The 24470-nt window shown below is 40.7% G+C and overlaps 1 protein-coding gene across 1 annotated transcript in view; it reads right to left on the minus strand.

The window, feature by feature from the left end:
* LOC126356155 (WD repeat-containing protein 75-like) overlaps positions 1-24470 on the minus strand; it is a 209767-nt gene that overhangs the window by 6283 nt on the left and 179014 nt on the right. Inside the window, exon 14 of the mRNA XM_050006899.1 lies at positions 11405-11490. Within this exon, the coding sequence (XP_049862856.1) occupies positions 11405-11490 (86 nt within the window). The remainder of the gene's footprint in view (positions 1-11404; positions 11491-24470) is intronic.

Below are 24470 nucleotides of genomic sequence, written 5' to 3' on the forward strand. Positions count from 1 at the left end.
TAGTTAGTCCTCAGAATTCATATTATGGATACTACAAATAATCTTGCTGTGTCAACCTCTCAACATGGTCTACTTATCTGAAAGAATAAGGGAGTGTTACAAGTGGTTGATTTTCAAAATAGGAGAACCATCAAAATTGTTTTATAAACAGCCAATGAACACAATATGAATTTTAAAGGTACAGAACTGAGGCCACAGTCACGGGGGAAACATAGACAAGCTGTGCTCCCAAAAGAAATTCTGCAAGGCCACCTGCGGCTCAAGATGAAGTACATGAAATACAAGAACTTTATGGGTTTGTGCTCCATTACACTAACTTACATCATAAGGACACAGAGGTAAAGTAGTCATTAAAGACAGCAGCAGTGCCAGCAAACAGATGTGATGGAGAGCTGTGCACGGTCCCCACCCCTGCCCACTGTGTCTAAATTATAGGAGTAGGTTGGATGTTTCACAACTGAAAAATCTGATATATTTGCACTAATTTTTGTGGCAATATAAAAGAATTTTTATGCACTTACTTTAAGTAGTCCTAGCTATGGATTAAGAAATAGAAACCAGAGGAGGTAAGTATGAAACCCAATTAAGAAGGCCCTGAACATGGACCAAATAATATCGGGTGATTATAACTGAAGTGCACCTACTTGCAGAGGTCCAGTATGGGCTTAATTTTCATTGGCAGTGAAACTTACACTACTGGCCATTAAAATTGCTACACCACAAAGATAATGTGCTACAGACGCGAAATTTAACCAACAGGAAGAAGATGCTGTGATATGCAAATGGTTAGCTTTTCAGAGCATTCACACAAGCTTGGCGCTGGTGGCGACACCTACAAGGTGCTGACATGTTGAAAGTTTCCAACCGATTTCTCATGCACAAACAGCAGTTGACTGGCGTTGCCTGATGAAACATTGTTGTGTTGCCTCATGTAAGGAGGGGAAATGTGTACCATCATGTTTCCGACTTTGATAAAGGTCGGATTGTAGCCTACTGCAATTGGATTTATCGTATCGCTACACTGCTGCTCATGTTGGTTGAGATCCAATGACTGTTAGCAGAATATGGAATTGGTGGGTTCAGGAGGGTAATACGAAACGCTGTGTTGGATCGCAATGGCCTCGTATCACTAGCAGTCGAGATCACAGGCATCTTATCCGCATGGCTGTAATGGATCGTGCAGCCACGTCTCGATCCCTGAGTCAACAGATGGGGACATTTGTAAGACAACAACCATCTGCCCGAACAGTTCGACGATGTTTGCAGCAGCATGGACTATCAGCTCGGAGATCGTGGCTGTGGTTACCCTTGACAATGCATCACCGACAGGAGCGCCTGTGATGGCGTACTCAACGATGAACCTGGGTGCATGAATGGCAAAATGTCACTTTTTCAGATGAATCCGGATTCTGTTTACAGCATCATGATGGTCGCATCCGTGTTTGGCGATATCGCGGTGAATGCACATTGGAAGCATGTATTCGTCATCACCATACTGGTGTATCACCCGGTGTGATAATACGGGGTGCCACTTGTTTACACGTCCCTCCTCTTGTTCACATTGACGGCACTTTGAACAGTGGACGTTGCATTTCAGATGTGTTACGACCCATGGCTCTACCCATCATTCAACCCCTGCAAAACCCTACATTTCAGCAGGATAATGCACAACCGCATGTTGCATGTCCTGTACAGGACTTTCGGGATATAGAAAATGTTTGACTGCTGCCCTGTCGAGTACGTTCTCCATATCTCTCACCAATTGAAAATGTCTGGTCAATGGTGGCCGAGCAACTGGCTCATCACAATACACCAGTCACTACTCTTGATGAACTATGGTATCGTGTTGAAGCTGGATGGGCAGCTGTACCTGTACATGCCATCCAAGCTCTGACTCAATGCCCGGGCATATCAAGGCCATTATTATGGACAGAGGTGGTTGTTCTGGGTACTGATTTCTCAGGATCTATGCATTCAAATTGCATGAAAATGTTATCACATGTCAGTTCTAGTATAATATATTTGTCCAATGAATACCCGTTTATCATCTGCATTTCTTCTTGGTGTAGCAATTTTAATGGCCAGTAGTGTAGTAGATATTCTAATGCATTAACATGGAACATATTTACACTGGAAAAACAATTAGTTCCCCTTTCTGCCATAAGGTGCAAATCTGATGATGTGAATGCAAGAAAGACGTATGGAAATGCATCCATATGTAATGCTTTAGAAGGGGGATGTAGGGAGGAAAGGGAAAACAAATTAGAAAGGCATAATGTTGATTTTTTTATTAACTGCCACTTGCAATTTGCTCAGTATGGGCACCGGAGTACTGACGATGAGCTGAGTCCATAAAATGACATGATCAAAAGTTGCTCACAGCAGGTCCTCTGGAATCTGAGCAATGTGTTCCTGGATACTGACATTCAGATCAGGTAGAGACCACATATGTCCCTGATAAAAGTAGATATCCCCAGAGCCAAAAATCACAAAGTTTCAGATAAGAAGACCTAGCAGGTCATGCGTCTGCAAAACATTTGGAGATAACACATTCATGAAACGTTTCATCAAGCACATCTTTCACTTGGCGAGCAAAATGAGGTGTCGCCTCATCCTGCACGAAAACACTGATTTCCACACTGTTGTGCTTTTCCAAAGCAGGAATTACATGTGGTACAAGGAGGTCTCAATAACTTGCAGGCATCATGGTACATCTCACTTGCTCTCTGAGTGTGTTATCTTCAAAGGAGTCTGGACCAAGAATAAAGGTGTTTGTGAATCCACCTCACACAGCCACCTACGCCAAGTACAATCACGGCTCATGCAAGCACATGGTAAGAAAGTACCCCAAATTCAGCAGTTGTGTGTATTCACTACTCCCTGCAGTGTAAGATGTGCCTCATCCCTACATAGAATATTACTTGGCTGCATGTCAACAACTTCAACTGGTGCCAGAAACCAAAGAGCAAATTCAAAATCTTTGCAGATCATGACATTTCAGTTGCTGCACTGTCTTGATCCTGTATGGGGAAGAGTGTAAAACAGACTGCAAAACATTCTGTACTGTTGACCGTATCGACACTTCTTGTGACACCACATGAGGACTATCGCTACCCAGGGTACATGCTGCATGGTCAGTTACAGCAACAGCAAGCTTGTCAATAACTTCCACTGGGATAGGATGCCTTCCTCTTCCAGGTGCCACATTGAGCTCACCTAGGTTTTCAAATTTCATCGTCTTCTTTAAACCATTTACTAACATCAGGCCTCTCCTCAGACTTTTCAGTTGGTGGTAATCTCTCAATGCAGCACTGTAATTGCGCCATTCACATACAACAGTTTCACTAACAGCGCACGGTCATCTCTCTTCTCAACATTATGGCTCGCCAAACGACATTTTGGATGTCATACCATTGTACAAACAGTGTACAGTGCCAGATCTGCACCTGGTGGTCACAACTGAAACTAGTTTTTTTCCCCCAACATAAATCGATTTCGCATTAATGCAGTAGCAAATCCATCAGTTTTTGCTGCTATAAGATAATTACAACACACACTGTACCTCCATAAGTAGCTGCACTTTAATTATAACCACCTGGTACATACTCAGTGCATTTCTCTCTTTGGTATAAGCAAAGAGAGTATAAGTAAAGTGGAAACCACATTACATATCAGACTAAACATAGGCAAGGAGACACTCACCACTTTGCATTTCTTTCCTCAAAATGTGATAAAGTGCACTTAAACTCCCTTGGCCTATAGCTAATCTCTTATTAAAATATTACATACACCAAAAATGTTTGACAATGATATTTTCTCCATACTTGGAAGATATTAACAGGAATCAACAATTTGTATTGCAACCACAATAATATCGAGTAAACCACACTGCCACCAAAGAATCTTATTTTACACAATAAACAATAAACAAAGAACAAAATAAAATTTCTCTTACTTAATGTCAGAGCAGCCTAAAGTTAACTACTGATCCAACTTTCCTGGATTCAGAAACTCACTACTTTGATTTTAAAGAAAATTCGTGAACATGTTAGCTGAAGGCTTATAGTGTAAGGTGCTCCTCTCAATCTACCCAATGGCCTTCTGAAAAGAGAGCTGAAGAATTGATAGAAAATGTTAATTCTGCCCTTGGGGTGGAAAATAGCACCTAAAGTTAGAATTAGTGGGGAATAATGAAATGGTGTGGAAAGATGACAGGTTTCTGGTCAAATGATTATAATGTAATGACAACAGCATTGACTCGTTATGACTAAAATAGGTAATATGAAATGTAACTATGAGCAATGGAATGGTCCAATTAATACTTTTATGCATTGAACTGAAGCCATTATCAACCATCACTGTGAAAGTTCATTTTCAGTGAGGAAAATACATTAAAAACAAAGAACTAGAAAGACTAACAAAATATAGAAGGTAGATTTGAAAATGACCAGAAGGCATGAGAAAATACCAAATTTTGACTAACAAGGAGAGCTCCCCAGATGTGGAATCAACTTTTTGAAACCACTTATACTGTGCTGTAGGTTAATCCCAGGTATCACACCCTGCAGCCATTTGTTCTGGTGGGCCTTCACTTGTGGGTTTCAATTGCGTCGGGTGTTGTCAGTTTCCTTATCTTTACCAAAATTACATTGATCATTATATTAATTTAATTAATTATTTTATGTATATTCTTTTCTTTTCTAATCCTTTGACACATTATTTCAACATTGCATTAAAATTTTTATTTTCTCTCAGTTTTTACTCCTTTTTTTATTTGTAATTTTTGTCCATGTCATTTTAAATATTATTATTTATCTATCCAGACATTTAAAGGTTTAAAAAATACTGATCTTTCATTTAAAAAACAAAAGATGAAAGAATTTATTTATATTAGCTGTACAAAGATGTCAAAAATATATTCTTCACTGTAAGATGCACATAGAAACATTTAAAACAAATTCTTCTTCAATCATGGGCAAAATAATGCAGATGATTAAAATGAAAGAAAGTTTAATAAATTAAATTTAATTTAATACATGCATAATAAGTACCAAAATAGCAATTGAAATTACATGGAAGAAAATATAAAATGATGAAAAGGAAAAAAAATAATTGGAAATAAAAACATAAAAATAGGTAAAAACCACATGGACAAAAATTCCAAATGCTGAAAGACTAAAAGGAGGTAAAAAATGAGTGCAAATAAAAAAATCTGCTTCAACAAAGATAAGAAGGAAAAAAAGACACTTGACAGGACTGAAACCCTTGACCTTGTGGCACCAGCCAAATACAAGGTGTGATTCAGAAGTTTCAAGACTGGTTCATTTCTGAGTGGGGGAGCGCATGGTGGGGGGTCTCAGGGAACGAACTGATGCTGCGGCAGCTGCCTCCAGAACCCTGAAGAGTGCGCATCGCTTGCAGCGTGAGTGTGTGTCATTGACCTCAGTTGAAAAGTGGGAGAGGTGAAAATGGAGCAACACTTATGCGATTAAGTTTTGCATGCAATTGTACAAAACCATCACAGAGACTCTCAGTATGATTCAAGAAGCCTTTAAGGAAGATGCCATGTCCTGTGCAATGGTTTTCATGTGGAACAAACATTTCAAAGATCGCCACGGGAATGTTGAAGATTATGACTGCTCTGCTAGCCCATCATCAAGCTGAAGTTTTGGTCAAGTTAAAACATGACAACACTGCTGCAGCCACCCTACAGCCCCGACTTGGTTCCAAGAGATTTTTTCCTCTTCCCCCAAATCAAGACAGGCCTAAAAGGGAAGCAATTCAATTCCATCGACGCCATCCAGCAGGCTTTGATGAGAGCCCTCGACAACATGACGCCCGAGGCCTTCCAGAAGGGCTACGAACAGTGAAAGATGCGCTGGCAGCGCTGTGTTGATGCCAAAGGACCATATTTTGAAGAATTTTAGTCTGCTGTACTTAAATGTCCTATAAATTTCTAGTTCTGAGTTAAGTCTTGAAACTTTTAAATCACACCCTGTAACTTAGCCACAACAACAATCTACAATCTTGTAAAGCTGTTTTTAAATAGTAAATCCTACCTCTGGCGACCTCTTCTAGTCAGTCTTTGCTTTATGCAGATTTAAAAAAACAAATACTGGACTGCGAAGCAAACCCAGAAGAAGACTCAAATTGTAATCTATTGGCAATGCAAGAGGCAGAAATTCAAAACGGATAAAAAAAAATATGATAGAGTGAAATATCAGAAGTATATGACAGGATGAGCAGCACTGAAAATTTGCAACGCAGTGACCACCAGCATTAGTGAAATCATCCAATGTAGTTCTCAAAATAAAAGGAATATAATAAAAAAGAAAAATTAAGACTGGGCAGATGCCATAGGTACAGAGACACAAGATGCTTAAAGCTACTGACACAACTCAGGAAGTACTCCAACTTATGAAAGAGAGAATAAGAACACACTGAATGAGTTAGGAAGATCACAAGACAGACTCTTTAAGAATAAAATTAACTCGAGGTCAAACATGTTGAGTCAGAATGTGTGTGAGAGACATATGAGCAAATGGTGAGAGAGATTATTGTATGAAAAATTAACGTTCTAAGGTTCTGAGAAAGAAGGTGAAAATCAACGTTACATACAGAAAAAACGTGTGGGGAAGGGGGGGGGGGGGGGGAGGGGGGTGGCACATTAGTGGCAGGAGAACAAGAAGGACAATACAATAGGTAACAATGATTCCAAAGCACAGAAAAGAGGAGAAACTGGATGTGGTAGAAATGGGTGACCCAGTAATGTGGCAAGGCTTTGATTTTTTCTGAAATAATGCCCTGAAATGATAACCATTCTATATAATATTCTCAGGAAACAACCTCCAACAGTTTTTCATCCATTCCCCTGATACTGGAGACGTCCTGATAAGACCCTGTGCTCTTTACATACCCATTTTCACACCTGATTTCTCTTATCCCTGTGACTCCACTTTGTTCTAAACACTCTCCTACCACTAACTATAGCATCTCACTTACTAATGAAAACCTGTTATCAAAGGGAGAGCAACTTGTTAAATAATTTACACCTTATATCGAGGCCCAAGTGACGCCAGCCGTAAGCGAAAAGGGGCACTAGAGGTGTCACAACAGTAAAATTTCTGTACAGAGCTTATCACAAATAGTATTGAAAACTAACACTGTTGAAAGTATAAGAGGGAAAATAGAGACAGGGGGGAGGGGGGGGGGGGGTTTGAGGGGGTACCACAAGTCATTTTTGTGGAAAAATATTTTCAAACCAGCCCTATGTATATAGTGTCAACAAACAGTCATAACCATGGTGCATGTGCTGCTGCTACACACGACATGTGGAGTCAGCCTTCTGAGATCAGTGACTCTAGAGGTTTGGATTTCCCAGTATTTGCAAACCACTTGGCTTTCATTTGCAGAAATTTTTTCAGTCAACCTCTTTTTTTCCTGTTTTAGAATTTTTTTACTTAGCTTTCCTACACATTTAATTTTATTATTTTTTTCTCCTCTCTGCCTACCATCCTCCTCTTACCAGCTTGTTTGTGACTTATTTCTACTGGTATATAACCTCTCTACCCCAAACACCTCTCCTGTTGGCCTGTGACTCTGGGTGTCTTCACATGGGCCCTTGAGTCCTACAAGTTGCTAAAAGCTACCAGTTATCATGTTTCTTAAGATACCATCTGCTGCTACTTAGTGAGTAATTATTCCTCACCATGTATTATAAATTAAAGACCCCCCCCCCCCCCAATCATCAGCTTCTGTCTGTATGTGATGACTAATCTCAGGAACTATTGAAGAGATTTTGCTACGGTCTTCATTAACTGATAGACTAATTTATGAGGAAATTGTGTGTCTATAACTTACTACTGTTATGCCAGGCCACTCAGACATTTTGTGCTATCAATGTGCAAAGTTGGGAGAGGTTGCTAGTTATAAATGTTTTCAGTCTATAGGTGAATTAGGCTAGTTTGTCACGAGTAATAAACATATTCATGTTGAAAAGAACATGATTAAACCAAGTAAATAAATATATTTACTGGGAAACATCTAAAGAATCTTTGATGGGTCATTTCCGGATATATTAAAAACAAAGATTCCAAGACCTACCAAGCGGGAAAGCGCCGGTAGATAGGCACAATGAATAAAACACACAAACACACACACAGAATTTTGAGCTTTCGCAACCGGCGGCTGCTTCGTCAGGAAAGAGGGAAGGAAAAGGAAAGATGAAAGGATGTGGGTTTTAAGGAAGAGGGTAAGGAGTCATTCCAATCCCGGGAGCGGAAAGACTTACCTTAGGGGGAAAAAAGGATAGGTATATACTCACGCGCGCGCGCACACACACGCGCGCACGCGCATGCGCACACGCACACACATCCATCCATACATACACAGACACAAGCAGACATATTTAAAGGCAAAGAGTAAGGGCAGAGATGTAAGTATCCTTTTTTCCCCCTAAGGTAAGTCTTTCTGCTCCCGGGATTGGAATGATTCCTTACCCTCTCCCTTAAAACCCACATCCTTTCATTTTTCCCTCTCCTTCCCTCTTTCCTGACGAAGCAACTGCCAGTTGCGAAAGCTCGTAATTCTGTGTGTGTGTTTGTGTGTTTTGTTCATGTGCCTGTCTGCCGGCGGTTTCCCGCTTGGTAAGTCTTGGAATCTTTGTTTTTAATATATTTTTCCCATGTGGAAGTTTCTTTCTATTTTATATATATATATATATATATATATATATATATATATATATATATATATATATATATATATATATATATATATATATATAAAGATTCCAAGACTTACCAAGCGGGAAAGCGCCGGCAGACAGGCACATGAACAAAACACACAAACACACACACAGAATTACAAGCTTTCGCAACTGGCAGTTGCTTCGTCAGGAAAGAGGGAAGGAGAGGGAAAAATGAAAGGATGTGGGTTTTAAGGGAGAGGGTAAGGAGTCATTCCAATCCCGGGAGCGGAAAGACTTCCCTTAGGGGAAAAAAAGGACAGGTGTACACTCGCACACACACACACATATCCATCCATTAAAAACAAAGATTCCAAGACTTACCAAGCGGGAAAGCGCCGGCAGACAGGCACATGAACAAAACACACAAACACACACACAGAATTACGAGCTTTCGCAACTGGCAGTTGCTTCGTCAGGAAAGAGGGAAGGAGAGGGAAAAATGAAAGGATGTGGGTTTTAAGGGAGAGGGTAAGGAGTCATTCCAATCCCGGGAGCGGAAAGACTTCCCTTAGGGGAAAAAAAGGACAGGTGTACACTCGCACACACACACACATATCCATCCATTAAAAACAAAGATTCCAAGACTTACCAAGCGGGAAAGCGCCGGCAGACAGGCACATGAACAAAACACACAAACACACACACAGAATTACGAGCTTTCGCAACTGGCAGTTGCTTCGTCAGGAAAGAGGGAAGGAGAGGGAAAAATGAAAGGATGTGGGTTTTAAGGGAGAGGGTAAGGAGTCATTCCAATCCCGGGAGCGGAAAGACTTCCCTTAGGGGAAAAAAAGGACAGGTGTACACTCGCACACACACACACATATCCATCTTGGATATGTGTGTGTGTGTGCGAGTGTACACCTGTCCTTTTTTTCCCCTAAGGGAAGTCTTTCCGCTCCCGGGATTGGAATGACTCCTTACCCTCTCCCTTAAAACCCACATCCTTTCATTTTTCCCTCTCCTTCCCTCTTTCCTGACGAAGCAACTGCCAGTTGCGAAAGCTTGTAATTCTGTGTGTGTGTTTGTGTGTTTTGTTCATGTGCCTGTCTGCCGGCGCTTTCCCGCTTGGTAAGTCTTGGAATCTTTGTTTTTAATATATTTTTCCCATGTGGAAGTTTCTTTCTGTTTTATTTACATCGTTATATATATATATATATATATATATATATATATATATATATATATATATATATATATATATATATATTAAAAACAAAGATTCCAAGACTTACCAAGCAGGAAAGCGCCGGCAGACAGGCACAATGAACAAAACACACAAACACACACACAGAATTACTAGCTTTCGCAACCAATGGTTGCTTCTTCAGGAAGGAGAGGGAAAGACGAAAGGATGTGGGTTTTAAGTGGGTTTTAAGGGAGAGGGTAAGGAGTCATTCCAATCACGGGAGCGGAAAGACTTCTCTTAGGGGAAAAAAAAAGACTGCAGCGGAGTGAAAATCTCATTCTGGAAACATCCCCCAGGCTGTGGCTAAGCCATGTCTCCACAGTATCCTTTCTTTCAGGAGTGCTAGTTCTGCATGTTTCGCAGAAGAGCTTCTGTAAAGTTTGGAAGGTAGGAGACGGATACTGGCAGAAGTAAAGCTGTGAGTACCGGGCGTGAGTCGTGCTTCGGTAGCTCAGTTGGTAGAGCACTTGCCCGCGAAAGGCAAAGGTCCCGAGTTCGAGTCTCGGTCGGGCACACAGTTTTAATCTGCCAGGAAGTTTCAAATCAAAATTAATACAACAACAATAAATATCACATGCACAGATATTCCAACTGCAAAAAAGAAAATAAGCTAGTAATAAAAAAAGTAAGAGTAAATGTAGTAGTTAATACAATGGTTAAAAATGACATGGCTAAGAGTTAGAAATTTTAAAAAATTACATTTCAACTCATTAATGAATAAAAAATGATCAAAGCCATTTTGATAACTATTTAAAAATAACAAAATCTTACGTGCATGTCAGCCTTGTATAATGACCACTGTGCTACAACACCACTAAACACCACTAAATCTAAAGCTGCCAGTTTTAAGTGTCTAAGACATCACACAAAATTACGAAATATTCTTTCATGGTTTGCCTGCAAATGAGAGCCCACCAGGATGAATTGTCATAGGGTGTGTGATCCTTAGGATCCTAGCCTACAACACTGTATAGTTGGTTTCAGAAAGTTGATCCTATCCCTGGAATCCTCACCTTGTAAGTAAAACAGTGATGGCAAGCTTTATTGCCAAACTAAGAATAGATTTGGGCTGGTTAAACGCTAATAATCTTAAATAATGAAGAAGTACCTCATAATTAAAAATCAGGAAAAGATTAAAAAACTGAACTATTTGCAGTAGAAGACAGAAACTAATAGATACAAAGTGAGTGAGGGGCTACAGGGACATGGGTGAAGGAAGCTGCGGAGGGAAGGCAGAAGGGAGGGGAGGGGGCAAACCATCTTCAGGGTTACATGATTTTGATGATAGGGGTGCACTGACTGGACTATGCACACACTTACTGCCTTCCAATGCGAGAAACACACTGATGAGGCAGAAATGTGGAAAATGTTTAACGATCTATCAATGAATCTTGCATATAAATATTCATAACATAATTAAAATTGCTTGCAAGACACTATATGATAAAAATAACAACACTGATACGAACCTAGACTTTGTTACTATTAAAGCACGTAAGAATGGAGCACACAGCAGAGAGATTGGTGGCATGGTGTGAGCAGGTGGCTTCAGCAACTGGAACACGATAGATATTATTTGTAGACATAACTAGTTTCATAAGAAGAAAAGTTTATAAATACAACTACTTGCACTATAATATGACATCTGTATTGAATTCTAAATAATAGAAGGTTCAATCCGCAACATTTGTTGCAAAACTATAAAATTAAGTCTCTGGACATTTTCACAGACCTTCTCAAAAATTTTTTAGTGTTCTCTGAAGTTCCATACTATTATTGCTATATGTCTACTGCAGTGTGCTCTGTGCAGATAAGCAAATTCATAAGTGCAAAACAGATTTCTTGCATTATGAACACACCTCTTACTATTTAGCAGATGACAGTGGTACATCCCTGCCACAAAATCTATGGCAGGTTAACATTCAAAGCTAAGAAATTACAGGAGATCCATTAAACTATTTCACACAAGATATTCAACTGTGTACAACTGAATATATTTAATTGTGAAGTTCTCTCTCTCTCTCTCTCTCTCTCTCTCTCTCTCTCTCTCTCTCTCTCTCTCTGCACCATCAAACCTTCATTGTATATATGAGAATTATGGTAACACCTTCAACCTTGTGTTTGTATCTCTTTATTCAAACACAATAATTTTCAATGTCACTGCATCATCATCAGGCCCCTTTTTTGGCACAAACTGGACCTGTAACCAACTAACCAACTTTCCATACTGCCAAAACAACAACTTGTTTTATATGTGCAGCAGGCACTTCATACATGAGCAGGCCTGCAGACACCGAGTTTGATTTTCATCTCCCATTATGTCAATATGGACAGTTGGTTATACATCCAATTTTTACCAATAGAGGGGCTTCATGACTGTGCAGTGTGTTACTAAAACCAATCACATCTGAATAAAGAGACTCAATCACATTACTCCTCATGTACTGACCAGCAATCATCCAGCTCGTCATCTGAAATGGAAGATAAAACAATGGAAAATCCCAGATGGAATGTAACAGTATTATGAAACAGATAGTTGCTACTCCCCATACAGCAGGGATGCTGAATCACAGATGGGCACAACAAAAAGATTGTCGGAAAGTGAGCTTTTGGCCAACAAGGTCTTTGTCAAAAACAGACAACATATACATACACACTCACATAAAAGAACTCACACACACATGACAAAAGTCTCTGGCATCTGAAGCCAGACTGTGAGCAGCAGCGCATGATGGGAGAGGCAACTGGGTGGTGGAGGTAAGGAGAGAGCGGGCAGGGTAGGGGGTGGGGATGGTAAAGTGCTGCTAGTGGGAACATGCAGGCGTGAGGTAGAGTGTGGGTGCAGTCGGGAGGTACATGGAGGGCGGGGTTTGGGGTGGAAAAGGAAAGAAGTAAAAACACTGGGTGTGTTGGTGGAGTAGTGGGTTGTGCAGTGCTGGAATGGGGACAGAGAAGGGGATAGATGGGTAAGGTCAATGACTGACAATGGTTGAGGCCAGGAGGGTTAAGGGAACGTAGGATATATTGCTCGGAGGATTCCCACAGCACATTTCTGAAAAGCTGGTGCTGGTGGGAAGGATACAGGTGGCACAAGCTGTGAAAGAGTCACTGAAATGAAGAATGTAGTGTTGGTTGGTGTGCTCAGCAACAGGGTGGTCTATCTGTTTCTTGGCCACAGTTTGTCAATGGCCAATCATGCAGAAAGACAGTGTGTTTATTGTCATGCCAATGTAGTATGCAGCATAATGATTGCTGCTTAGCTTGTAGATCACATGACTGGTTTCACAGGTAGCCCCACCTTTGCTGGGATAGGCCAGATTGGTGCAGGTCATGGTGGGAGGATGTATGGGACAGGTCTTGTACCTAGGCCTATTACAGGGATATGAGCCACGAAGCAAAAGGGTCGGACATTGTGTAGGTTCAGTGGGCAGCAGAATACCACAGTGGGAGAGGGGGAAGGATAGTGAGTAGGACACTTCTCATTTCAGTGCATGATGAGAGGTAGTCAAGAATGTAATTCAGTTGCTCCAGTCCTGGGTAGCATGAGAGGAATGCTGCTCTGTGGCCAGACAGTGGGACTTTGGGATGTGGTGGGTGACTGAGAAGAAAAGGCACAGGAAATCTGCTTTTGTACATGGTTGGGAGGTAATTATGGTCTGCGAAGGCCTCAGCAAAACCCTCAGTATATTTTTAGAAGGACTGCTCATCACTATAGATGCGGTGGCTATGTGTGGCCAGGCTGTGCTGTATGGAAGGGACTTCCTGGTATGGTGGTTGGGAGGTCTGATATGGACAGAAGTACTGATGTAGCCATCTTTGAGGTGGAGGTCAACACCGAAGAAGGCGGCTTGTTGGGCTGAATAGGACCAGGTGAAGCCAAGGGGGGAGGAGGTGTTAAGGATTGGAGGGATGTCGATACGGTGTCCTCATCCTCAATCCAGATCACGAAGATGTCATCAATGACTCTAATCCAAGTGGGGGGTTTGGGATTCTGGGTGTTTAGGAAGGATTCCTCTAAATGGCCCATGAATAGATCGGCATAGGATGGTGCCATGCGGGTGCCCTTAGCCATATCATGGATTTGTTTGTAGGAAATGCCTTCAAAGGAGAAGCAATTGTGGATGAGGGTATAGTTGGTCATGGGAATTAGGAAGGAGGATGTTGGTTTGGAATCCATGAGGTGTCAGAAAAGGTAGTGTTGATAAAAGAGAGTGCATCAATAGTGGCATGCAAGGCACCATGTGCTAGAGCAGCAGGAACTATGGAGAGTCAGTGGAGGAAATGGTTGGTATTTTTTATATGGGAGGATAGGTTGCGGGTAATAGGCTGAAGGTGTTGGCCTTCAACAGCACAGATTCTCTCAGTGGGGGCACATTAACTGACCACAATGGGGCATCCTGGATGGTTGGGTTAATGGACTTTAGGAAATGCAAGGAATGGTAGGGGTGAGGAGAGAGATTGACTCTGGTGAGAGTCGAGTAACTGTGGCAGGGTTTGTATGTGGATGAATCTGACAGCTGGCACAGACCTTCTGTCAGGTAATCCTTGCAGTTCAAAACAACGGTGGTGGAGCCTTTTTCAGCAGGTAGGATTATAAGATCAGGAACAGGTTTTAGGTGGTGGATCACAGTTCTTTCGGCAGATGTAAGGTTAGTTTGGATATTGAGGGACTTGGGGAAAATGGTGAAACAAGGTTCAAGGTTAATAAATACTGGAAAGTTAACAGGGGCTGATTTGGGGGCAGTGGATGTGGATCACAGTTGGATGGAGGAGTGAACTGAGTCAGGCAGGGTTAAACATTGGTCTTTAGTTGAGCCTGATTAGTAGGGTTGGTGGCGAAGAAGTGTTTCAGTGTAGGGACTGGGAGAAGGAGAGAAGGTCTTTAACTGGGTCTGCACAATTGAATTTGGGAGTGGGGCAAATGGCGAGGTCTTTGGAAAGGACTAATACTTTTGTGGGGCTAAGGCTTTTGGAGGAAGGCGTCATGACACCATTTAGGGTCTGTTTAGGTACTAGACTCTGTGTGGTGGCGGGAGGGAGTTTCGGAGGGTGGGGTAAATGTAGCAGATCTGTGAAGCAGGGCTTGCTGGTTACGAGAGGACAGGGGTAGGGTGGACGGGGTTTGAAGGTTTTTGTAGAGGTGGTGGATAACGGTAGTCCAAGGTGGGAGTGGGAAGTGAGCAGGGTGGAGAGTTTTTTGAGGTGGTGGTGTGTATGTTGCTCTAGTTCTTGGAGGGGAAGAGTTGCAATGTGTGTTATGGGATCCTGGAATCTGGGACTGCATAGCAGGAGCTGTGTCTCTGTCTCTGTCTCTCTGTGTCTCTCTCTCTGTCTCTCTCTGTGTCTCTCTCTGTGTCTCTCTCTCTGTCTCTCTCTCTGTCTCTCTCTCTGTCTCTCTCTGTGTCTCTCTCTGTGTCTGTGTGTGATATCTATTTTTGAAAAAGGCCTTTTTGAGTGAAAGCTCATTTTCTGACAGTATTTTTTTTCTGCCTACCTGTGACTCAGCATCTCCGCTACATGGTGAGTAGCAACTATCCTTTTCATAAAACTGAAATAGAAGATGGATATATGAAAGTTTGCTGTATACTGTTAAGGGTCAGGTCTCTTCTCCTTCTCCTTCTCCTTTTAGTTTATCTCAGAAAAACATTTATTCTACATGATCAGATGAAAAAAAATCATGTGATATGTCCTAATATAGTGAGGGACCTCCTTTTGCCTGGTGTTGTGCAGCAACTACATGTGGCATGGACTCAACAAGTCATTGGAAGTCCACTGCAGAAATCTTGAGCAATGCTGCCTCTATAGCCATCCATAATTTCAAACATGGTGCCGGTGCTGGATTTTGTGCATGAATAACCTCTCAATTATGTCTCATAAATGTTTGATGGGATTCATGTCAGGCAATCTGGGTGGCCAAATTATTTGCTCAAACTGTCCAGAACATTCTTCAAACCAGTTGTGAACAATTGTGGTCCGGTGACATGGTGCAAAGTCATCATAAAAATTCCATCATTGTTTGGGAACATGAAGTTCATGAATGGCTGCAAACGGTCTCCAAGTAGCCAAACCTAAGCATTTTGTGTCAATGATCAGTTCAGCTGGACCACAGGACCCAGTGCAATCCATGCAAATACAACCCACACCATTATGGAGCCACCACAAGCTTGCACAGTGCCTTGTTGACAACTTGGGTGCATGGCTTCATAGTGGCTGTGCCAAACTTTAACCCTGTGATCAGCTCTCACCACCTCAAATAGGGACTCATCTAACCAGCCACTGTCTTCCAGTCATGTAGGGTCCCAACGGCAGAGGTGTTGCAGGCAATTTCATGATGTTAGCAAAGGCACTCACATTAGTTGTCTGCTCCCATAGCCCATTAACGACAAATTTTGCTGCACTGTCCCAACGGATACATTCGTTGTATGTCACACCTTTATTTCTGTAGTTATTATGTGCAGGCTTTCTTGTTTGTTTGTACTGACAACTCTACACTATCATCGCTGCTCTCGGTCATTAAGTGAAGATCGCCAGCCAATGCGTTGTCTGTGGTGAGAGGTAATGCCTGCAGGTTGGTATTCTTGCCACACTCTTGAAACTGTGGGTCTTGGAATACTGAGTTCCCTAATGATTTTTGAAATGGAGTATTTCATGCATCTATACCCAACTACCTTTCCATAGCCAAAGTCTGTTACTTCCCATTGTGCGGCCATAATGACATCAGAAACTTTTTCACATTAATCACCTGAGTACAAATGACAGCTCCATCAATGTCCTGCTCTTTTATAACTTGTGTACGTGATACTACTGCCACTTGTATATGTGCATATCACTAGCCCAATGGCTTTTCTTACCTCAGCTCATACGTATATACTGGGTGTTTCAAAAATGACCGGTATATTTGAAACGGCAATAAAAACTAAACGAGCAGCGATAGAAATACACCATTTGTTGCAATACGCTTGGGACAACAGTACATTTTCAGGCGGACAAACTTTCGAAATTACAGTAGTTACAATTTTCAACAGTAGATGGCGCTGCAAGTGATGTGAAAGATATAGAAGACAACACAGTCTGTGGGTGCGCCATTCTGTACGTCGTCTTTCTGCTGTAAGCGTGTGCTGTTCACAACATCCAAGTGTGCTGTGGACAACATGGTTTATTCCTTAGAACACAGGATTTTTCTGGTGTTGGAATTCCACCGCCTAGAACACAGTGTTGTTGCAACAAGACGAAGTTTTCAACGAAGGTTTAATGTAACCAAAGGACCGAAAAGCGATACAATAAAGGATCTGTTTGAAAAATTTCGACGGACTGGGAACGTGACGGATGAACGTGCTGGAAAGGTAGGGCGACCGCGTACGGCAACCACAGAGGGCAACGCGCAGCTAGTGCAGCAGGTGATCCAACAGTGGCCTCGGGTTTCTGCTCGCCGTGCTACAGCTGCGGTCCAAATGACGCCAACGTCCACGTATTGTCTCATATGCCAGAGTTTACACCTCTATCCATACAAAATTCAAACGCGGCAACCCCTCAGCGCCGCTACCATTGCTGCACGATACCATTGCTAACGATATAGTGCACAGGATTGATGACAGCGATATGCATGTGGGCAGCATTTGGTTTACTGACGAAGCTTATTTTTACCTGGACGGCTTCATCAATAAACAGCACTGGCGCATATGGGGAACTGAAAAGCCCCACGTTTCAGTCCCATTGTCCCTGCATCCTCAAAAAGTACTGGTCTGGGCCGCCATTTCTTCCAAAGGAATCATTGGCCCATTTTTCAGATCCGAAACGGTTACTGCATCACGCTATCTGGACATTCTTTGTGAATTTGTGGTGCTACAAACTGCCTTAGACGACACTGCGAACACCTCGTGGTTTATGCAAGATGGTGCCCGGCCACATCGCAAGGCCGACATCTTTAATTTCCTGAATGAATATTTCGATGATCGTGTGATTGCTTTGGGCTATCCGAAACATACAGGAGGCGGCGTGGGTTGGCCTCCCTATTCGCCAGACATGAACCCCTGTGACTTCTTTCTGTGGGGACACTTGAAAGACCAGGTGTACCGCCAGAATCCAGAAACAATTGAACAGCTGAGGCAGTACATCTCATCTGCATGTGAAGCCATTCCGCCAGACACGTTGTCAAAGGTTTCGGGTAATTTCATTCAGAGACTACGCCATATTATTGCTACGCATGGTGGATATGTGGAAAATATCGTACTATAGAGTTTCCCAGAGTGCAGCGCCATCTGTTTTTGACAATTGTAACTACTGTAATTTCGAAAGTTTGTCTGCCTGAAAATGTACTGTTGTCTCAAGCATATTGCAACAAATGGTGTATTTGTATCGCTGCTCGTTTGGTTTGTATTGCTGTTTCAAATATACCAGTCATTTTTGAAACTCCCTGTAAGTACTAAATTTGATTAAAATGAGAATCTGCTGAAGACAAGATTTATCAAGAGAATCATCCTGTTCATTGAAAAAAAACCTTCTGTGAAAGCCATTATTAAGGTGGAAGACGCACAAGCTGTCATACACAAGAAAGAGTGACAGAGTCCTAAATCTGCAGACCTCTGTATGTACTATGATGAAGACCCACATATTTCTCTTGCACACTGTGGGCAAGCATATGGTAGCATCTATGACTCAGCTAGAGGAATAATCATAATAATGATCATTATGATGTTATTGGCAAAGATACCTCAACAGATGTAGTTTGGGTGCTTAGTGCAAGCCTTTCTGCTTGACAGCACTTCAGCAAATTTTGTGTTGTTGATGATGATGATGAAATTAAATGATGAAAACACCTAATCTCGGAGTAGAGGAAATCTCCGATGTAGCCGGGAATCGAACCAAGGACCCAAGGATCTCGCTGCATCAATCCTAACCACTAGACCATGAACTGCATATCAGCTACAGGAAGTTTTGTTCCAAGTACAGCAGAAACATATTAACTGATGATGTAAATAAATTATACAAAACTGCAACCAGTCACTTTTTTATTTACATGCAATATACAGTCATGGTTCTAAAATATCCATAATGGATAAGCATAAACTGATGATTTGCTTACATAATATCAAAGAAACTAACAGTAATAGAAAAATAGTTTGAACAGCATATGTGTTTAATAACCTATGGTGGCCAGATTTGTATGGTTAGTTGGGCAGTCTCCATATCCCAACACCAAAATTTATTACAATTTCATGGGTGGTTGTAAGTTGGTGCTCTCAAATGTACAGCAGCGTTGTGGTATAGTGCTAAAAAATATTTAAAAAGTTTGTCCATGACAGTCTTCTCCATTTTACGTGCATCTCTGAAGAGAATATGTCAATTTCTCAAAGAGTCTTCCACTTTGCAGTAATGTGTGCACTATCATGAAACTTAGTGAAACATCAAAATTGTGTCCTGGGCCGCAACTCAAACCCAGGCACTTGACTATTGCTGACAGTGATGTTACTAAATGTGCTATCCAGGCATGACCAGCCCCTAATTTACAAACTTAACAGAAGATGCAAGAAGAATGTTTCATTCTGCAGCAAAGTTTGCACTAATATGAAACTTCCTAGCAGAGTAAAACGGTGTGTCAGACCGAGACTTGAACTCGGGACATTTGCCTTTTTGCATGCAAGTGCTGTACCGACTTCTATCCAAATATGACTCGTGACCCACACTCACAGCTTTACTTCCACCATTACCTTGTCTCCTACCTTTCAAGCTTCATGCTTCACACAAGTTTTCCTGTGAAGCATTCAGAAAGAACTATCCTGGAAGATAGGAGGATATTGTGGAGAGTTAGTTAGTTAGTTTAGTTAGTTATATTACTTGTTCCATGGATCATGAACATGATTCTTTCGTAATGATGTGGAACGTGTCAAAGTACAAAAGATTCATTTATCCCAAATAATCTTTGTTAGTCTTATATACGGTACAATTGTTAATACTTACTGTATTTCTTTAGCCTATGTCTAAAAATTCATCTATGGAGTAGAAGGAGTTGTCATTCAGGAATTCCCTTAACTTACTTTTGAATGCCGATTGGTTGTCTGTCAGACTTTTGATATTGTTTGGCAAGTGACCAAAAATCTTTGTGGCAGTATAATTCACCCCCTTTTGTGCCAATGTCAAATTCAATGAACGGTAGTGAAGGTCACCCTGTCTCCTAGTATTGTAGCTGTGGATTGTGCTATTAATTCTGAAGTGATCTGGGTTACTAACAACAAATTTCATTGGGCTGTATATATATTGTGAAGCTACTGGCAATATCACTAATTCTTTAAATAATTGTCTACAAGATGATCTTGGATGAGCCCCAGACATTATTCTGATAACACGTTTTTGTGCAATAAATACGTTCTTTCTTAGTGATGAATTGCCCCAAAAGATGATTCCGTAAGAAAGCAACGAATGAAAATATGCATGGTAAGCTAACTTACTGATATGCTTGTCTCCAAAATTTGCAATGACACTAATAGCATAGGTAGCTGAGCTCAATCGTTTCAGTAGATTGTCAATGTGTGTCTTCCAGTTTAAATTCTGATCAATACAGACACCCAGGAATTTTGAACAATCTGCTTTAGCTAAAGATTTCCCCCCAAACTCTATATTTATTTCCGGTGTTATGCCTTTCCCTGTACTGAACTGTATGTACAGTGTTTTTTCAAAGTTCAATGAAAGTCCATTTGCGGAAAACCACCTAATAACTCTTTGAAAAACATTATTTGCATTTTCCTCAGCTGATTCTTGCTTTTTAGGCTTGATTACAATACTTGTGTCATCTGCAAAGAGAACCAAGTTTGCATCTTCATGAATATAATTAGGCAAGTCATTAACATATATTAAAAACAATAAAGGCCCCAATACAGAACCCTGTGGTACCCCATCCTTGATACATCCCCAGTCTGAATAATCTGAAGCCCTTTGTGTACTATGTGGGTTTACTGTTTCAACCTTCTGCATTCTACCAGTTAAATATGAAGTGAACCATCTGTGTACTGAACCATTCATTCCATAGTACTTCAGTTTATCTAAGAGGATTTCATGATCCACACAATCATAAGCCTTAGAGAGATCACAGAAAATCCCAATTGGTGATGTTCTACTATCCAGAGCATTTAAAATTTGATCAGTGAAAGCATGTATAGCACTATCTGTTGAAACATCTTTCTGAAAACCGAACTGACATTTTGTTAAAACGTTATTCCCACTGATGTGTAAAGTTACTCTTGAGTACATTACTTTTTCAAACACTTTTGAGAAGGATGTCAGAAGTGAAATAGGACAATAATTGTTGACGTCTGTCTTGTCACCTTTTTATACAAGGGTTTAACTATGGCATATTTCAATCTGTCAGGAAATATTCCCTGATTCAATGAGCTATTACATATGTGGCTAAGAACTCGACTTATCAGGTGTGGACAAGATTTTAGAATTCTATTGGAGATACCATCAGTTCCATGTGAGTTTTTATTCTTAAGTGAATTTATTATTTTCTTAATTTCAGACGGTGAGGTGGGTAGGATTTCAATTTCATTTGTTTGCACCGGGAATGCCTCTTTCATATAGAGTTCTGCCCTATCTGGTGAGCAGCTAGTGCCTATATTTTCCACTACATTTATAAAATGATTATTAAAAATATTTTCAACCTGTGATTTTTCATTTATAAGCTTTTCATTGTGCTTAACAGTAATACTGTTGTCCTGTGACCTTGGTTGCCCTGTTTCCCTTTTAACAATATTCCATATTGTTTTAACTTTGTCATCAGAGGTGCTAATCTCAGACTTGATACACATACTTCTGGATTTTTTTATAACTTTCCTTAGTATATTACAATATTTCTTATAATGGTTGAGCTTTTCTTCATCTCAACTTATTCTAGTGTCTTGGTATAGTTCCCATTTCCGGCTACAAGAAATTTTAATCCCTTTAGTCAGCCATGGTTTTTTATCAAGTTTATTGGAATTATGATTCACTAATTTCTTAGGAAAACTGCTTTCAAATATACCCACAAGTTTATCATGGAATAAGTTAAATTTAACATTTGCATCAGGTTCCCGATAAACATCCTTCCAGTCTACCCGTTTCAAGCTTTCCTTAAATTGTTGAATTGTTATATGGTTAATTGGGCGTATTATTTTGTTTGTTTTTTTCACATTACTGTATGGAGCAAAGTCATGAATTGAAAGTAGCTGTGCATCGTGATCAGAAAGCCCGTTCTTAATAGGATAGGTGCTTACTTCTTTTAATTTATCTTGGTCTATGAAAATGTTATCTATCAGGGTGCTAATGTCTTGTACAATACGAGTAGGAAAATCAATGACTGATGTCAGATTGTAAGAGCAAAGTAATAGTTCAAGGTCATTCTTCTTGCTTGAGTGTTTAAGAAAATCTACGTTAAAATCTCCACAAATGATAATGTGTTTTCCTTTTTCTGACAGATAACGCAGCAAGAGATCTAGGTTTTTAAGAAACATTTGAAAATTTCCAAGTGGGGACCTATACACAATCACAATTATGAATTTACTACTGTCCAATTCAAGCTCACAAGCGCATACTTCAATGTGCTGTTCTACACAGAATTTTACGGTTTCTATGTTTTTAAAACCATGTTCCCCCTTAACATAAATGGCAGCTCCTCCTTTCTCCATATTGTCTCTACAAAAATAAGTTGCTAGTTTATACCCATTAATATTTACATTTTCTATTTGTGTAGTTATATGATGTTCAGACAGGCACAGTACATCAACTTCTGTTGTATTTTTAATATTCTCAAAACAAATTATTAGTTCGTCTATTTTGTCCCTTAATCCCCTGATATTTTGGTGAAATATATTAACACAACTGTTTCCTCTACCTTTATTCGAACCATTTATTTTTTTACCTTTAAGAGCTGCCTGTCTGGACATCTTGTTCAACCTAAAAAAGGTGCCCCTATGCCCTTTCGGGTCACAGGGGTTTTGCCTTGAGTGCTAGTGGCCCCCTTTAGACGACCTACAATTAAATCAGCTAATCTATCCTCCCCTAGACTATTTAGGTGCAGGCCATGTCGAGTGTATCCCCATCTCCCAATGCTACCAACAGGCACTGTATAAATGTGTGTTTTTTGCACAGTCCAGCAGATGCTCGCTCAACTCTCTGTTAACTCGCCACACAGAAGGGTTAAGCAAGGGCTGATCGTAACGCTGCAATACCTCAACAAAACCCACATTCGTACATCCTGTTGCAGCTCCTATAGGCTTTGGTTAAATTGATGAGACCATGGCACAAAAATTAATAATAATAACAGCCCTCATGGAATTTGCACCTGTTTAATTTTAAGCTGTTGTCCATTCCATTATCTAACTCCAATTAAGTGAGGTACTCATAACATGTATAATTCAAATAAAAAATGGGGGGAAAGAGACTTATTTCAAGATAATGTACTCCCTTTGTCAGAAAAAAATCCAGGACATATTTGTTAAAAAAAATCGAAAATTGCACTTAACCAAGCAATGATCTAGCTACTATTGAAGTCGTGCCCTTGGTGCTGTACACACAGCTGCCAAAGTTTCTGGAGGTCTTGAAAACTAGCAGGGAAATTTTTAACTGTGACGCATGTAAGCTCATTTGTCACAGCCCATTGGATGTCTGCGATATCCTGACGAAGGTTTCCTTTCAGTCACCTTTTCACTTGTGGAAACAAGAAAAAATCACAAGGCGAGAGATCGGGCAAGTACGGTGGATGTGGGATGGCAACAACAAAATATCTGGCCAGATATTCGGTAACAGACAATGCAGTAGGGGTTTTTGCATTGCTACGCAGTAAGAACCAGTCCTGAGAATGCCACAAAGTAGGGTGGTGATGTTCAATTGACTGTTGCAAATGTCTCAAGACTTCGAAGTAAAAAGTTTGATTCACTGTTTGACCTGGACACTGTGTGACTGGAGGAATATATTCATGGTGAACTACTCCTTTAATATCAAAGAATGTGACGAACACTGTTTTTGTTCTTGAAGATTGTCATTTAACTTCTTTCGAGGCTGGTGATCCAGGACTCCACCATCCAGCACTTTGACACTTCATACCGGTAGCACCAACTTTCATCTTCAGCAATAACCGTTGACAGAAATGTGGAATCACTTCTGGCTCTAACCAGCAGTTCAGGAGAAATTCTTCATCCTTCCCCTTTCCGTCCGTCTGTCCGCGTGTGAGGTACAAATTTTGCATTAAGTTTGCATTTCCCTAAATCTTCGCGTAAGATCTTATGACACACATTACAATTCAAATTAAGGGGGATAGGACGTCAAACGGGCCGACTTGGAGCAGGAGAGGCACCACAGGACATTTTATTTTCTACTGTCTATACTTTTACAAATAAATTCATAAAACTTCGTCAGCATGATCAGGAAGGATTCAGGATTCACACTCATAGCAGTGGAAGTTCAAAAACATAACAAAATAAAAAAATTTACATGTGAAATTTCATCATTTTTTCGCTTAGTATTGGCTGCATTTGTTGCTATAGGTACATTTTTCTTCACAAGTAA

This window comes from Schistocerca gregaria, chromosome 3, assembly GCF_023897955.1.
Source record: "Schistocerca gregaria isolate iqSchGreg1 chromosome 3, iqSchGreg1.2, whole genome shotgun sequence".
In the NCBI taxonomy this organism is placed as follows: Eukaryota; Metazoa; Arthropoda; class Insecta; order Orthoptera; family Acrididae; genus Schistocerca; species Schistocerca gregaria.